This window comes from Ipomoea nil, unplaced genomic scaffold, assembly GCF_001879475.1.
Source record: "Ipomoea nil cultivar Tokyo-kokei standard unplaced genomic scaffold, Asagao_1.1 scaffold1407, whole genome shotgun sequence".
In the NCBI taxonomy this organism is placed as follows: domain Eukaryota; kingdom Viridiplantae; phylum Streptophyta; class Magnoliopsida; order Solanales; family Convolvulaceae; genus Ipomoea; species Ipomoea nil.
The window spans coordinates 1543934-1562900 of NW_017617835.1; the positions used below are offsets into that span (position 1 = coordinate 1543934).

Consider the following 18967-nt stretch of genomic DNA (forward strand, 5'->3'; position numbering starts at 1 on the left):
TCCAGTTTTCAATTTTTTTTTTTCACTTATTTTACATTTTTCAATTTAAAAAGTACGTACGTTGATGAGTTTAGTTTACTCAAAGTACTAATTTAGTAGGTAAATGATAATTAGGATAATTTATGAAGTAAAAACCTTAAAAAGAAAATTACAAGCCTTTTGAATTGTGTCAAGCTAAACCCATTATATTATTTGGTGTCAATGTATATATATACAAGGTAGGCTATGATTCTATGAAGAAGCTATTGATAAAGACTATTCTTACATAGGAAACCTTGCAGAGGGGAAGAAAGAGAGGGAAGGAGGAATCCAAATTAAAGAAGAAAACTCATTATTTATATTAAGTGGTGTCTTAATTTATACAAAAGACAGTAATAAATAGCTACAACGTTAATATGAGAACATATTTATTGCATTAGATGGTGCTTTGGTTGGGATATTAGTTTTTTTGTCTAATTTCCTATTTATAACAGTGGAGTCACATATTTCTGGTGAGACTAAAAGTTAAGAAATAATTACTCAAGACGGAGCAAATAACGTTATTCCATCGTAAATTTTCAACATCAGTTTTTTGAAGTCTTTGATTTTCTTTTTCTCAGTTAATAATCAAGTCTTGAATGATGGATCGAAAGGTGTTTGGTAATTGACTGTTAGCTAATAGCTAATTGTGTTAGCTGGTTTGACCAATTGATAGTATTAACTCGTTATAAAAAAAATGTTTGTTAAATTAGTTGTTTGTTTTTAGTTGATTACATATAAAATGACATAAATTTATACATAAATGCACACAATTTTAAATTTCAGTACACAATATAATGCACACAATAATCTTCCTTGGAATTAATTTGTGTGCATTTATGTAGGCAATTTTATCCATTTATGTTAGTTTGCTGGTTTTCACTGGAGTGTATTGGTGTGCATTTATGTAGACAATTGTATATATATTTATGCGTGTGTGTTAGGCAAAGAGTCAATTCAGATGTCGGGTTCTAATCGATTATGATGATATTAAAAATGTAAATTTGAATAAAAATGAAATAATTATAAACACCACAACAACCAAAAACTACTAAGGATAAATTAGATTTTCAAAATCAAATGCAATAAGTTGATATAGTGAGCTATTTAAAGTAATTTTTTCGTTATTAGCATCAATAAGCTAAGCTAAAAAGTTGTTTACAGAAAATTCATATTAACTATTTAACCAATCAAATAAGTTAAAATTGATCAAACAAATTAAATTTTGACGGATAATAAGCCATTTTTTAAACACTTATAAATGAATCCATAAAAGCAACTAACTACTAAAACAATGTATGCAGAAACGTTTGATGTCAAGATCTACTCATTAAACTCATTTCAAGAAACCTCAACATCAACCACCAAACCAAACCCCATACAACATTGTTTTCTCCAATTTCCTTTCATTTGAGAGCAGTCTACAGTCTACACTATACACAATACAATACAATACAATACACTATACTATACATTAGTCAAAAAAATTGAATGATCATAGGGATGATAGATGTGTTGCCCCATAATTAATATAGGAAAAGAAAAGGTGGGTCGTATGAAGTTTCCTCGTGGAAATGTCGTCCACGTACGCCCTTTAAATTGACATGGGATAGCCCGAAATACTGTACTACTGTTGTTGTAATAATAATTTTAGACAAAGCATTGCGCCATCAACATCGATATATGTCGTGGGATTTTTTTTTTTTTTTTTTTTTTTTGAGGCTTTTAATAAAGTGATAATGTAAATTGGAAAAGTTATGGTTTTTCTTTTTAACACTCCAACGTTAATCTATTTCAAACATATCATATCACCACCCACAATCATTAATTTACTCGAGTTTACATTTGTTTCATGTGAGGGCTGCAGTGTGTCTGTGCGTCTATGTATAAAAAGATCATTTTAGATGTTATTCAACTTATGTTTTTAATTACATTTTTGTATGTAATTAAATATCTAAATGCATTGGACCATATCGAGTATTATCAACACTAGTGTTATTAACGATATTATTAAAGTGAGACTGTTAACTTAAAATATACCACTCATGCCTAGCTCGTCATGGCGCACTAGTTAGCCCACCAAAACATTTTTTTTTTTAAAAAAAAAGGTAAAATACTACTCCAAACATTAATTAATACAAAATTTTAAACTCAATGAGTCAAAATAATCTAAATCGAAATTAGTATGAACTATTAAAACTGTAAATATCGAAATTTAACTTGAATATATAATTTTTAATTATTAATATTAACCGGTTAGCCTGTCAACCTTACAAATGTACCCCACGATGAACTGAGACTTGTTCATGTGCGGGCCGGCCTCTAAATCCCCAACACGCTCCCCGCCTTATTATGTGGTAAGGCAGGACGTGCCAATAGCAGGCTAAACCTATTTTAATAGCTCTGGGAACCAATTAACAACATCTAATGTAACCATCATAGATATGAAATATCACAAAATATAGCATTTCAAGTCATCATAAATCAGAATAGTACTTGAAGAAAGCAGGTTGCCTGCTCAAACCAGAATCCAGATGAAATTTGTTTGGATTTGAGCCATTATTTGAAATTGGATTCATTATATTTTCTTTTTTCTTTTGTTTTCCAACCATAAAGATGAAAATTTATAATATTCAAATATAAATAAAAGCTAAATAATTAAAGGCCCAATAAAAGTCACAAAATTGATATGAAATTGTGAGTAGTAGCTGTAGATGCTTAGATGGATGGAAAGCGAAATTCACTGATGGGGTGAAATGCTGAAAGTTGGTAAAATGGCATTTTCAGAGTAGTAATCAGGGGGTCAATTCTAAACTAAAAGTTTCTGTACAAGTCCCTATCAGATGATGAAAACCTAATTCATATTTCCACCAAATCATATCTTCTACTCTGTTACCACTTTACCAAATTCAACACCCAAAATATGCTCTACACAACTCACCCCCAATATCCCTCCATTATCACCCAACTTTTACTTTTTTTTTTTTTTTTTTTTTTTTTTATAAATTTATTATGTTAAGTGGAGGTTTAAAAGTGTCAAATCTAACATTCTGTCATTAAAAAAAAAAATTAAAATGTCAATAATACTTATATCAATAATCGAAGAACTAAAATCACTATTTCTTGATGGAAAACACTATTTTTTTCCATCATTATTATTAATTTTATTATTTTATGGTTCATTGGTTAGGCAATGATTCCTTTTGCCCTTGTTTTTCCTTTGCAGTCTCTAATTCTTCCCTAGCTAGCAATATACAATAAGTTGGTATGGAGTTGTGATGCCACATTTGGTAAATGTTACTCTACCACACATGGTTAAGTGAGAAAAAAAATATTTTACTGCGGTTGATTGGTCCCCACGCACCACACTCTTTGCATATGCGTGCATGCATGGCTGACTATCATTGGGAATGTTCCACCAATTTTCACACTCATTAGGTTAAATTGCACTGTCATAGATACTATATTTTGAACCATTTTAGCGATTAGGGTTAAATTCTCTACACCTCTAGGGCTTGGGATAACTCTAATTTAGATGCATTATTAAAGAAAAAAAGATAGAAATTGCTTTACCACAACTTATTGATGTTGTGGGTAGGCTGCAAAATTTAGGGTGAAATAATTGGGGATATAGAGGGGTGGTAGCGAGATTAGAGCATTTTAACCGTTATAATAATCACATAGTTCTCGGTGAACCCTTATTCCTCTAGTTTAAATTTAGAATATTTAGAGTGGTGGTAACAGATTAAAGCAACATAATATCTCTCGATAACCAAACCATTATTTCTCTAGTTGAAATTTCTACCATTGGAGTGATGCGATAGACTACTCTAATAACTCTATTAATCGCACCTCATCCAAACAACCTGTCGGAGAGTAATTGGAACTTGGAACAGTCCAATTGTTCTTCTAAATGCACATTAAATCATTAATACGAAAAAGATAAGATAATGCTAAAACGGACTAATAACATATTAATTTACGAATATAATTAATGTCACGATAAAAGAAAATGAATATTCTTAATTAAAACAAATGATCACATGGAATCTCATAAAGGTTACACTACCAATTCAATGTTAAAGAATTCTGTACCAACCAACTTGATTAAAAACTTCACTAGTAATGATAGTTGTTAAAGTCCCCATAGAAATCAAAAAAGGAAAGGAGAAAAAAAGGGCAAGTATGGACCACAATATTGAAATGGAATTTTAATGGAATTATATCAGTTGAACAAAGATTATATGTGAAGTGTGAAACAGGGAAAGTGGAATCTGTTATCTGTAATCTGTACTTAGTTTTATAAGAAAATTATGATTGCATGATTGAAGGCAATTAATTTAGTACTCAAATTGTAGTACACTCATGCATGCACAGTTCTCTGCAATTTGATATATTTTTTAGAAACAAATAATTATATTTTCCCTTCTTGATTTTATCTCACAATGTTTATTAATAAAGTGAATTGGTCGGCTTACCTTGTCATAAAATGTAAATTTATTTATTAATCAAATATAAAAAAAAACATATTAATCAAGTAAATTGAAATCCGAGAATGTAGCATTATACTTTCGAAAAATATACTTATATAAAACTTTGTAATAGATTGCATCCCAACATAGTCAAAAAGTAGCATCAATCTTGCCAAACATTTTTAAAATAAGAAAGTGTTACTTTTTATAGTACAATAAAGTTTTAATAATTAAGGATCATTATTTAATTAGAGACAACATTGGTTTCAAAGAATTTACATATTTATTATTCCGTATTAATTAAGTGAAACTTCTCGTAAAAAATGACAAAAACCTCTCGTATTGCGTGTAATATATATAGTTCTTATTTACTACTAATAATTAATAAATAGTTATTTATTTATATTTATTTTTTGGATGGTAATAAAAATTTATCATCATTACCTAAGAATGTGTACTGAATAAATCATGAATCAATATTTATTTATTTATTGTAATTTGGTATGCACTTTGAATGACTTTTTAATTCGTTTAAAATTATGTTATTGTCAACTTTATTTTTGTGATTGAGTAAGTTGTTTTACCACATTCACACATTTTGCATTCTTTATTTATATGGAATAACTGATTGACCCAAAAGAGAGTTCTAGGTTATTTCATTTACTAATTAAAAAAAAAAAACATTTTTACTAATAGACTCTTTATGTTCCAGAATTTATGTATCAACATATACTACATTATAATTGGGTTAGAATTACTATTAAAAAAAAAAACTAGAAATCAAATTTTCTCCTCCAAATAAAAAATAATTCAAACTCCAATCACCTATCTACCCCACTCTCACTATTATATATTTATTTCAATATTTATTTACTATTGTGTTTACATTCATTACTATCTTTTCGTATTACTTTCACTATCATATCGTCTATCTTCATTATTCTGATCTACTTATATCAACATAACCTAGTGTTGGGAAGAATTGAATTAAATATCTACTTATACCAACATAACATAGTGTTGGGAAAAGAATTGAATTAAATATCTACTTATACCAACATAACCTAGTGTTGGGAAAAATTGAACTAAATACTATTGATTCTATTAGAATGTAATAGATGTTCAAATATACTTTTTTCATCTATTGAAACACAAAGAGTTAAAGCACCTACACTAGAGTTCGAACCTGAAACCTCTCATTTGAGAATCACCACAAGGCCTTTGGCTCACGTTAGTATTTTTAATCGACAATTTGATCGGATGAACTGAAATTGACAAAAATTGAAGAGAAAAGGGTCAAATATAGGCCCCTAAACTTTCTTTAAAAGGGCAAATTAGGCCCCTGAACTTCAAAAAGGTGCAATTAAATCCATAAACTTATTATTTTAGTTAATTAGTATATCCAAACCCAACAACCAGTAATTTACCTGAAATAGCCGTCATCAAATTTCCGGCGACAATTCCGGCGAAATTTCGGTGATCCTCTGAATTAAAAAAAAAATGGTGAAGGTCATCGTATTTCGGCCGTATTCTAATGGTGATGGAGAAGGCGGTCGTCCAGTCCTCTTCTCTAGTGGAAGACGACCGGACGGCCGGAATTTGACGACCTTCACCAGATTATTATTATTATTTTTAATTCAAAGGATGGTTGGAATTTCATCGGAATTGTCGTGGGAAATTTTATGACGGGCTATTTTCGGTAAATTACAGGTTGTTGGGTTTGAATGTACTAAAATAATAAGTTTAAGGGTTTAATTGCACAATTTTGAAGTTCAAGAGCCTAATTGCCCTTTTAAAAAAAAGTTTGATCATAGACATATTTGATCCTTTTCTCAAAATTGAATAATTATGAATTAAAATTGACAACTTTTAAACTCATAAATTCAAATAAAAATGCTCAATAGTCATAAAATCAAAAGTAACATTTGTTATTTTATAAAATTATAGTCCCAAACAATTATATTTGAAAAATGAATATTAGTAAATTTGTTTTCTAAGACTTCTCGGAAACATGTTTTCTAAACCCTTGAAAATTGAAAACATAAAATAAAGAATGAAAAGGAAAGTAAATGGGTCCTACTATTTTTTATTAGTTTTTCTTTCAGTATAAATAAATATTATAATATAATGAAACGGTGTTGGAGTGATAATTAATTAATTATTAATAGTCTATTTAGTTTGTAGGAAACGTATTTTTTAACAATTACTTAAAACTGTGAATTCTTATATTTGGTTAGTGAAATGGATAGCTAATTATGATAATCAAATATAATCGATAATATTAAAAAAAAATCAAATACGGAGTAAAAATGAAAGATGTAATGTAAACATTTAAAAATATAAATAAATATAATAATATCGTAATAGTCAGGACATAAATAAAAGTAAAAATTTTATTTTTCTCCCTAAATTATATTTTTATAGTATTTTTTTCTCTTTGAATTATTCATATATTCATCATATTAGTCTCTCCATTATACTAAAAGTGATGATTTTTCCTCTTGAATTGTTAAATGGACATTTTCATCTTTAAAATAAATATTTTATTTATTTTCTATCCAAAAAATTATTGCTAACATGTAGGGATGACCACAGTCCAGTTCTGAACTGGATACTATAGCAACCAAATCGAATTATCGAAAGGTTTCGATTATGATTCAGAATTGGAACCCAATGTCTCGATTTTGGTTTATTAAAATTACAAACTATAAACGTTATATTCTGAACCTGAATCGGCGGTTGAAAAATTTGTTAAAAAAAAATAAAATGAAATATTTATTCTAAAGGTAAAGTTTAAAGATATTCATTTAAAATATCAGAACTAAAATAACTACTTTTAGAATAATTAAGAAATTAATGGATACATGAGTAATTTAAGAAAAAAAAAATGTCATATGAATATATAATTCAAGTAAAAAAAAAAATGTCATTTAAAAAAAAAATTGCTACATTAAAATACGTATAAGTAACATCAAATGTGGAGTATTTATATTGGGAAGTACGCCCCGAAAAGTTACGTTTTTTCTTTTTCTTTTTGTGTTCCTTGTACCTCGTGGTTTTCTCTATCAGACCCCATCTTCCTCTCTCTTTCACTAGTCGCTTTTCACTGCAAATTCTAGACCCAACTCCCAACGTACACTCTCTTTCTTCTTTCTCTTCTCTAATGGCTTCGCTATTCCCATAAACCCCCCTATCTCCGGCTCTAATTTTAAGGTCTGAGGGAGATTTCAGTTTGAAGCCCTACCATAAAATGAGTCCCCATGACTCTTCCATAACCAGCAGCAGCGGCAGCTCCTCCTCCTCCTGCTCCGCCTCTCACGTCGACCAGATCGACAGCCTCCTCGCCGGCGCCGGCTACATGGTCCGCTCCTCCGACCTCCGCCACGTCGCTCAGCGCCTCGAGCATCTGGAGAGTTTCATGGGGAGCAGCCCGATGGGGTCCGAGATCTCTCAGCACCTCGGAAACGACGTCGTCCACCAGAACCCTTCCGACCTCGGGTCGTGGGTCGATTCCTTGCTGTCGGAGCTCCACCCGCCGCCCGTACCCGAATTCGCCGCTCCCTCGGATTCCAATTTCGTCCCCGCCGCGGGTCCCACCGGGTGGAGCGAATGTGAGGCGATGCTGCAGCAGCCGCCGCAGATTGTTTCCCCCGCGCATCTAACGGTGGTAACGGCCATGGAGCAGGAGGATTCCGGCATCCGATTGGTGCATGCGCTGATGACGTGTGCGGTTTCCGTCCAACGTGGCGAGTTCTCCTTAGCCGGATCCTTGATCGACGAATTGCAGCTGCTCCTGACACGTGTCAATTCCGGCTGCGGCATCGGAAAAGTCGCCGGCTACTTCATCGACGCCTTGAGCAAGAGGCTCTATACGCCGCAAGGGGTTAGCCTAATGGGATCAGCTTACGAGGACGAGATTTTGTATTCCCATTTCTACGAGGCGGCTCCGTATTTAAAATTCGCTCATTTCACGGCTAATCAAGCCATATTAGAGGCATTCCACGGCCACGATTGCGTCCACGTCATCGATTTCAACTTGATGCATGGCTTGCAATGGCCGGCATTGATCCAGGCGCTGGCTTTACGTCCCGGAGGGCCGCCGTTACTCCGGTTAACCGGCATTGGGCCGCCGTCCCCCGACGGCCGCGATTCCTTACGTGAAATCGGGCTCAAGTTAGCGGAATTGGCGCGTTCCGTTAACGTCCGGTTCGCCTTCCGCGGCGTGGCGGCTTCGCGGCTCGACGATGTGAAGTCGTGGATGTTACAAGTTGGGTCAAACGAAGCCGTGGCGGTGAATTCGATAATGCAGCTGCACAAATTGCTCGGCCCGGACCCGATCCGCGGCTCGCCCATCGATACGGTTCTTGGGTGGATCAGGAGTTTGAACCCGAAAGTTGTGACCGTTGTTGAGCAGGAAGCGAACCATAACCAGCCCGAATTTCTGGACCGGTTCACCGAATCTCTGTACTACTACTCCACAATGTTCGATTCGCTGGAGGCTTGCCCGGCTCAGCCCGAGAAAGCCCTAGCGGAGATGTACATTCAGAGAGAGATTTGCAATGTGGTGTGTTGCGAGGGCGTGGCTCGGGTGGAGAGGCACGAGCCGTTGGGAAAGTGGAAGGCTCGACTCACCGGAGCCGGCTTCAAGCCCCTGAATTTAGGCTCTAATGCATTCAAGCAAGCCAGCATGTTATTGACTCTATTCTCAGCCGAAGGCTACAATGTTGAAGAGACCGAAGGGTGTTTAACACTCGGGTGGCACAGTCGACCTCTCATCGCGGCTTCGGCTTGGCAGGCCAGCCGTGACTGAGCCAACCGAGCCGTTCACTTGGGGGTAAATTAGTCATTTTAGTTGTCAAATCTTTAGTAGCTTTAGCCCCCTAGTGCGACGTTTATTCAGTACACACCTTTGGATAGTGATTACGAGTTTTTTTTTCTGGTCACATAGTATATGTTCTCTTATGAGTTGAATCATGGAAGAGTTAATTACATATTGTACAAGGCAAGGCAAGGGAACCCAACAATCTTTGAAGTTGTGTAGTGATAGTGATGGGTTGGGTTGGGTTGGGTTTGTATGTAAAATTTCTCCTTCTGAAAACTAAATTAAACTTCTTTGTTTCATATAATGTGAAAAAGAAGAAAAATATTGAATGCTTAATATAAAAGTTACAGGTTTTTGGAGTTTGGGTCAGGAAGGGAATGAGAAAAAGAAAAAGTTTTGGGTTAGTTGATGATGAATCAGATTGTACAAATTGTTCAGAACTACCAAATGTTTAAAACAAGAAAAGAAAACAGCCCTCCACTTTATAGATGCCAAAACACACAGGTAACATAAATGGCAATTTCATAAGTGGTTGCGATTCCTAATATGTGTATCAGTGTATGTTCAAACAGGGATGCCAGTTGCAGTCTGCTGCTAACTGGCTGGCCTGGTAATCAACAATCCTGCAGAAATTAATTATTTTTTTATTATTTTTAAAAAAGTGAAGAAGTCTATGGTGATGTCTCTCTACTCTCTAGTTACTCGGGTTTTGAAATTTTCTATTAGCTTAATGATTCAGTAGACAGTATTTGAAAAAAAAAAGATCAAAGTTGAAATCCCAATGACGATTTGGTCATTTATATCTTTTGAAATATTCTGTCGGGTCCGAAGTGTGGGGGTCTTTGAGGTTGAAGATTTAACGTTTTGGGAGAACGATTTGAAATTTCCTTTACTATTTTAGCAATCACTAATCTCAATTATTGTACGATGGTATTGGGAATTTCATTTATTGGTACATTCAATTCATATATTTAAGTAGTCAAGTTTTTATTATTGTTACGTGCCCATTGGAACTTGTTAATTAAAAATAAGTTTTCTAAATAGCGTTAATTGCATGGAAAACGATTTTTCTTTATTTTGCTTAACCCTTTTTTTTCCCCTCCCTCTGTTAAGTATTTAATGTAATCATCAGCCTTATACAATTTAAAAGAACAATGATATTTTCCCCTTTTAAGTTCACCTCTTACGTGTTAATAAGATTCTTTATTTTTGTTGACCACTAATTAATTGACCGATTCCACCACATTTAAAACAAAAATATACTGAATAATGGAAAAAGAAAAATATACTGAATAAAGAAAAATCTAATTAGACAGTGTCACGATATCAAGATGTGACTCATGTGAGTAGCAGAAGCAGTATGTAGTATTACAACTGAACATATACTAAAATTATATGTTTTTAAATTCTTTATTAGCAAATGTTACAACCCCTCCCTCGGTCCCTCCCTTTTTTTTTCTTTGTTTTATTTATTTATTTATTATAAAATACTAATTTCAATCCCATGAGTAAAATGTTAATTGACAATTTTTTTTTTAAAAAAAAAACAACAGTACGTGTAATCCTCAACCTTTTGATACTTTTCGTGTCAAGGAGTATTTTATTCTCGAAATGGTAATTAAATGCATTCTCAAATAATAAGACGCTTGTCACAATAATATTTTGTTGGATAAAAAATAGGAAAAAAATAGTGACTTGCTTTATCTTTAATCAATCAAACATCATCAGTAAAGAAAAAAAGAATGTTAACAATTGTAGTAGTACATTTTCACTCTCAAAATTAGAATATTAATAGTCCATCTTTATTTTGGGGTAAGAATGACAATTTTAATCCGCCCCCAAAAAAAAATACACACACACACCAAAATTCACCCCACATTGATTAAGTTTCTTTTGAGTGACAACATGGCTGGGTTGGGAGTGAGTCATAAAATATTAATTTCGCATTGGGTAAAGTTAGATGTGAGTTTTATACACCAAACTCGCATAGAACCCAACCCAACCCACCCTGGATCAAATAAGAACTTGTAGAAAATAACTAAGAACCAATCAAAGTTGTTTATTTGAAAAGATCTATGGACTTTAAAGCATGAAGAAAAGGAAAAAATGCATTGAATGTGAAAATTAATTGCAATTAGGGTCTACCTTTCAAACTTTATGATTTAATTTTTTCTATTTGGTTTAAGGGTTCACTTTTTACTATCTAGGAGTTTAAAATTAATTTATGGTACACCTTTGAATTTATTAATAGAGTAGTCTTACTTGCACTGTACTCTATAGTGTTAAAAGTTGCACTATATAGTGTGTTTAATTGCACTTTAAAGTGTAAGCTATTTACAAAAATGTCATTCTATTTATTCTATATTTGCTTCTGATTTATTAATTTTTTTTCGTATAAATGACTTTGATCAATTACTAGTTCTCTCTTAGGCGTTTGTTCTCACAGGAGTGTGTGAATATATATGAAATAAACTCCATTAAACATGAAAGGGAAGCAAGAACCTCAAGTCATTGTTATCCAAGTGATGGGGTGGACATTACTATATTGATCAAGATTGTTTACCAAATATTTTAACCATTGATATGACTTACATAATGAATTGACAACAAAATTAAATTAGTCACTGATAACTAATAAATATAAAGAAACCATGGCAAGATTAATTAATAGATTTGGTGTTATCAAACCTATTGTTTATAGGGGGTGGAATGGTATGTTTATAATAAACCTATTGTGCATTTGAGGAATATTACACGGCCAAACTTCCACAGCTAGTGGTCTAAAACATTGATAGTGCACCCTACACCCTCAAAGGAGTGGCCTTTTTTAGACCATTGATTGAAGTGTCAAACAAATATTTAACCAAATGTTGACCATGTAAAAAGACTTCAAACCAATTATATATATGTTCCCATATAATGAAAATGTTAATTAATCAGTTTGTGTATTTTCATAAGTTCAATCAAAGACTTTTGGCATAAAAATTAGTTGCTCAATCCTATTTCGATGTTACCATCTTATCAAAAAAAAAAAAAAAAATGTTGAGTCTTTTACATTTACTAGTAATGATAATGTAAAATAGAAGTTACTGCAATAAAAGGTGAGAGTTAATTTCAAAAATGGTCTTATGATTATTGATATTTACTAATTTTTATCATTAACTTTCAAATAGATTATAAATAATCAATTGGCTATTGACATTTACCAATTTTCATCATAGACTTTCAATTTGATTATAAATGATCTCTTAAATATTGATTTTATTCCAAATTTCATCTTTCAATTAAATATTCATTTAGTAAACATTAAATTTAAGGGTAATAATGTAAAAGTTGACTTCTTGTTGAGATAGACAAATTGGATTCATAAACTTAATACATTGGGCTTATCATTAGTGAAAATGTGAAGAATCAAATTCTTACATTATTATCCTTAAATTTAATTGGATGACCAAATTTGGAACAAAATCAATAGTCAAAATGAAAATCAATGGTGAAAATTGATAAAAGTCAATAGTTATTGGACCATTTATGGTCCCAAAAAAAAGTTGATGATAAAAATTTATAGTCAAGGAACTATTTTGGAATTAATTAACTCAAAGCGTGATAATGAAAGTGCTACTTTCCTTTTTTACTTTGTATGGAAAAATTTGTAGCCGCTATTCGAATGTCTGCTCTAGGTGAAGCCCACTTTGCAATCCCAGTCAGCAAAAGACTAAGTTGAGGTAAACTAACTTAGGTTGTTCATAGCTAATTGACTCAAATTAAAAAGGTTCAATAGATAACTCTTACAAGGAGTTGAACTTGAAATTTTGTGATCACGTTACCAAGAACTTGTTGGTTGAATTACTGCACATAACTTTATAATCAACTTTTTATAACTTTTTGACATAGCAAAAACTTTTTAAAAAATTTATTAACTATTTATAAATTGACAAACACGAATTAATAATCAACTATTAAGAGAAATATGCTATTTCTGTATGTAAGTGGGGTACTAAAATCAATGTTGCAAAAATCGCGCATAGGCGCCGCTTAACCGCGGTGAGGAAGGCAGGAATCGGCTTCCTCCGCGGCCGGGTTGCTAGGCGGTCGCCTAGTCGGTTGAACCGCCGTTTTTTTTTTTTTTTTTTAAATTTTAATTATTTTTTAGGATGGTTGAAAAGTGTGGAAACTTTGGCAAGACATAACTTTTGACTCGGTTATCTGTTTTGGACAATTTTTTTTTGAAATTGCGTATCTTTTTGAGATCGCCGTAGGCAGTTTGTCCCACTAATTTCTTTAAAAAATGCTTCTTTTGCTCTTATTTTTAGTTTTTTTTAAGTATTTAAATGGTTTTAACAATATTTTGAACAATTTTATAGCCACTCAAATAAATAGTTTGTAAGAAAAAACTATGGCAACCTTATGTTTTATTAATGAATTTTTACGATTTTTAGTTTAAAATTTTTTATTTTTTTTTTTAAAATTAAAAAAAAATTACTCGGCACCTAGGGGGCGCCTAGTGTACTGGAGGGCTCATAAGTGCACTTCTTGACGTGCTTCCCTAGTGTATTTCCTGACTCGAATAGTGTATGTCGATCTACTTATTGATCACATTATTTTTTTTGGTGTAAACCACAAGGTGGTCCGGGTCCACCCGACTAATCCCCATTCGCTCCGGGAGGCACGAGAGCTGACCCAAAGGGAATCGTCACTTGTGGGAATCGAACCCGGATTATCCCGGAATTCTCCCCTACAAAGAGATCTCATTTACCACTTGAGCTACCCTGTTGGGTTATTGATCACATTATTAGTATACTTGCCGGTTGCCTTATCAAGTAGACTTACCAGTCGCCTTGTTAGTAGACTTCTTGACCGGCCTGGTCAATAATCACACAATGACTGTCAAGTGTCCGCAAGATTTAAACCAAGCTTCCCATCACATGGTCAGACTTCTAAGGACACTTGAAGAGCATAACTTCACCGCCGAATCTCCGAAGGACACGTGGAAGACATGCTGAACGGTCGACATGTATCCTCACACCCCTATATATAAATGACACTTATTGCTCTTGGTGAGGAGGGTTGTTTAATTTCTCCCAAGTCCCGACCTACACCACTCCAATCGAAGCTTCCCGACCTTGCGTGATCAGACAATTAGTTAGCTTTCCAACCACGCTGCTCACCTTTAGTTAACTTTCTGATTGCGCTACTCGCCATCAATAGACTTTTTGGTCACGTTCGTTTCCCTTATATTTAATGTACATTTCAATAGCATTCAGTATTGTAGGTCAAAATTTGTATCATTCAATCCTATAAGGGTCCGTTTGGAAAGCAGGAAAATAACTTCTGGAAAATGTTTTCCGAAAAATGAGTCATTTTCCAGAAAACATTTTCCTTTCCAGTGTTTGGTTGCATTCTGGAAAACTGTTTTTGTGTGTTTGGTTCATTTTCTGGAAAATGAGTGGAATTGTATAATTAAATATTTTAATTATTTTATTTAGAATATTATAACATTTCTAATAATATATAATAATATAATAATAATTTTAAATATAATAAAAAAATACGGAGTAACTAATAATATATCAAAAATATTATGGTGGTGGTGGTGTAGTGGTAGTGGTGTTATTTGTTATATAATAATAATAGTAATAGTTATAATAATAATAATAACAATTGGTGGTGGTATGACGGTGGTGGCAGTGGTAGTGGTGGTGGCGGTGGTATGGTCGTGGTGGTGGTGGCGGCGGCAGTGTGATGGTGGTGGCGGTGGTTGCGGTGGCGGCGGTTGCGGTGGTATGGTGGTGGTGGTGGCGGCGGTGGTATGGTGGCGGCGACGGTGGTTGCAGTGGTATGGTGGTGGTGGCGATGGTGGTAGTGGTGGTGTGATGGTGGTGGCGGCGGCGGCGGTGGTAGTGGTGGTGGTGGCGGCGGCGACGGTGGTTGCGGTGGTGGCGGCGGTGGCGGCGGTGGTGGTAGTGGTGGTGGTGTGGTGGCGGTGGTGGCGGTGGTTGTGGTTGCGGTGGTATGATGGTGGTGGTGGTATGGTGTTGATGGTGTTGGTGGTGGTAGTGGTTGCGGTGGTATGGTGTTGGTGGTGGTAGTGGTGGTGGTGGTGTGGTGGCGGGTGTGGCGGCGACAGTAGTGGTGGTGTGGTGGCGGTGGTGGCGGCGGCAGTAGTGGTGGTGATGGTGGTAGTGAGGTGGTGGTGGTATGGTGTTGATGATGTTGGTGGTGGTGTGATGTTGGTGTAAAAGTTGGAAAATGACTTCCCCCAAAAAAAAAGGGAAGTCATTTTCCTCCAAAATAAGCCTATTTTCCAAAGTCAACGGAAAATGATTTCCGTTGACTTGATTTTCCATGCACAACCAAACAATGGAAACTTGGAAAATGATTTCCAGAACTCATTTTCCAGGTTTCCAAACACACCCTAAATAGATTTCGTTCTAATCCAATCTAAAAAACTTGTATTTTTTTTTTCTTTCAGGGTTTCCACGTAAAACGCATGACCTTGTTATTTCTTTCGTACTACTCATTCTAGTTATTGTACAAGGTGACCCGAACTAATAACAATATCAAATACCAAATAATCATTTTCTTCCTGACAAAATGAAATAATATACTTTTGATTAAATATTTATAAATTAAGTGAACATAGCATGAACAGATAAAAGAATTGAATATAGAAGAATCAAATATTTGTGTACACACATCTAGATGAGGTAGTGGTACGCAAAATAAGAGAAAAAGAAATATAATGGGACGGGGCCCGTTGAACGTAATAGAGGGGTGTCGTGGGCAGAGAGCCAGAGAGGAAATCACATGAGCTTTCTGTCCCCCACCCTGCATTGCATTACTGTTCCCTCTTTTCTCTATCTCTTTTCCTTCAATTCCCATATCTCTCTCTCATCTCCATCAACATCTTTCTTTCCCTTTCACCTCCACTCTCCCTTCTCATTACTCTTTTACCATTCAAATTTAAACCATTACAATACTATATATTGTTTTCCAGTGATTCTTGAATAGAGATTCTAAATTTTAGAATCAGTGTAACTTAAGCTGAGAAACTTAATATATTAATTTGTAGTTCGGAAGAAATGAGTAAAAATCACCCATTGTTTCTAAAAGTTGAAAATCTTCAATTACAAGTGTTTTTCACGTCCCAGTCTAACAGAGCTTTTGAAAAAGATGTAAATCATGATAACTCAGAGATCATAGACATTTGATAAAAAAAAAAAAAAAAAAAAAAAAAAAAAAAAAAAAAGGAGTTTCCGGAATAGGAGATGTGTAGGCTCGGTGTTATAACGCCACCACGTGAACCCGTTTTCCAGGTCGTCTGATGTGGCCCTTCTGGGCCCCCTCAATGTGTACAAGTCATCAATGACTGCAATATGGAGGGGACCACCATCATGGACCTTGCCCCAAGAGTTGCCGCTCTGCTTCTCTCTCTTTCTCTCTCAACCTCTCCCATCCCATTTTTCTCATGTCTTGATAACGATATCTCCATTGCTTTCAACTCTCCATTTTTTCCGTTTTCTTTTTAATTAGAACTATGATTAAATTAACAAATATCACAATAATCATTTGTACATACATGTTCATTAAATATACGTACCACCAATACAATTATATTAATACGGAGTATCTAATTATGATGCCGTAAAAATTCTAAAATTTTTCTTTTTTTTTTTTTATAAAATATTATCTTTTTCAAACTTTAGTTTATTGTTGCATGTTACACTCAATCACATACTAAATGTAGCTATCATAGTGCTGGAATTTTGGACCCCATTTCATATTAAGGTAGCTGTGTGGTCCCGTACCAATGCCGCCTCAAAGTGTAGGAAATTTTAATATACACTAACAAAAATATTTCACACATTTTCTGTTACTTCGTAGCTGTCATGTTTTCGTTGCACTTACCACGAGTATCTTGCACAAATTTTTGAGTAAGAATGACAATACTGATAGAATATTTTGGAATCTAAATTGTGAAATATACTCGTTCACACTATGTATTTTTTTAATGAGATAATTTAGATAATGTGGGTATTTGGTAAATAGTTGTTAGCTGATTGGGTTAGTGGGTTTAGCTGATTGTAGAAAAGCATTTGGTAAATTTTTTGTAGCAAAGTGTTTGATAAATTAGTTGTTAACTAATAATTGATTACATGTAAAATGTCTTTCTTAAAAAGATGATCAAAAAAGTTGTTTCGAACAATTTTTTTAAATTTTAGCATTTTGGAATAATAAATGTTACAAAAAATTAATTAATTACACACTCATATTAATTGTTTAACCATATCAAATAACTAATGTGATCAAATAAGTCAAAATTGACTAACAAGTTAATTGTGTTACCAAACAAGGCCAATGTATTTTGTAAGTGTAAAAGTTAGATAAACTAAATTTATGTAATGAATGGTTCATTAATTTAGGGGACATAATAAAGTCCTAGAATTCAGCTGTCTTTTTTTTTTTTTTTTTTTTTTTTTTTTTTTTTTTTTCACTTTCGCACCATTTAGTTTCTCTTTATTACCTTTGGGTCCATTTTCACTTTCATGGCCTCGGCCACACACTGTTTAGTTATTTTCAGTTCTTGTTTCTAAAGTGGGGCCATGTTGGGTACTTGACACTACCAGATATTGGCCTCGTGTTAATGGGTAAGGCCCAATTTTGAAGATTAAAGCCCATGTAGAGGTCAAGCAATTGTTATTCCATGGATCAGGGTTCATATTGCATTGTGTATCCTGATATAAAAATTCTGTACTTTAACTTAATACATTCTGTACATACAGTTAATCATTTCTGTACATGTAAACAAATAACTTGATAATTACTGACACATAATATGATAGCTACATATACAAAAACTATCAACTGCAAGTACATAATGTGTCAACTATAGATACATAATCTGAATGTTATTTTTGGACCAGCGTCTACGATGCAAAGTAGACCCTGATCCATGGTATAATTTGCCTTGTAAAACCATGGACGAAGTTCCACCTTGCATCTGTAGTTAATTTAGTATGTATTTTTAATTATTAAATTATGTACCTGTTACCATTAAATCTACAGTTAAACATATATTGTGCATACAATTAATAAATTATGCACTTGTACTTAACAGTTTAACACATTATGTGGGTTCAATTTATTTATAGGTGCATAATATATTAACTGAAGGTACACAATATATTAACTACAGTCACATGATCTGAATATCATTTTAGACTAGGTCCACAATACAAGGTGGACCTTGGTCCATGCTATAATTTGCAAATAGTTATACTGTGCAACCGTGTGCACCATACATAGTGCACACGGTTGCAAAACGACGTCGTTTTGACTAAAAACGCGCGTCCCATTTAAAAAAAAAATCAGTTTCGATTCCCCTCAACAACATTATGTTGTTCATTGTGGATTTTTAGTTCAATCATTGTGGATATTTAGTTCAATCATTGTGGATATTTAATTCATTCATTCTGGAATTTGTGTTATTCGTTCACTCTGAATATATAGTTATAAATTTGTGGATATATAGTTATGAATTCGTGGATATATAGTTATGAATTTGTGGATATATAATTCAAATTATGCACACAAAAAATGTTATTGTCGGGAATCTAACCTGAATTTTTTTTTTAAAGTGGGACGCGCGTTTTTA

At 33.7% G+C, this 18967-nt stretch overlaps 1 protein-coding gene across 1 annotated transcript; it reads left to right on the forward strand.

Moving 5' to 3' along the window:
* Positions 1-7505: 7505 nt before the first annotated feature.
* LOC109186736 (DELLA protein DWARF8-like) lies at positions 7506-9661 on the forward strand. Its single transcript, XM_019336849.1, has one exon. It carries the CDS (start codon positions 7741-7743, stop codon positions 9298-9300), a length of 1560 nt encoding a protein of 519 aa, XP_019192394.1. The 5' UTR covers positions 7506-7740; the 3' UTR covers positions 9301-9661.
* The last annotated feature ends 9306 nt before the right edge of the window (positions 9662-18967 follow it).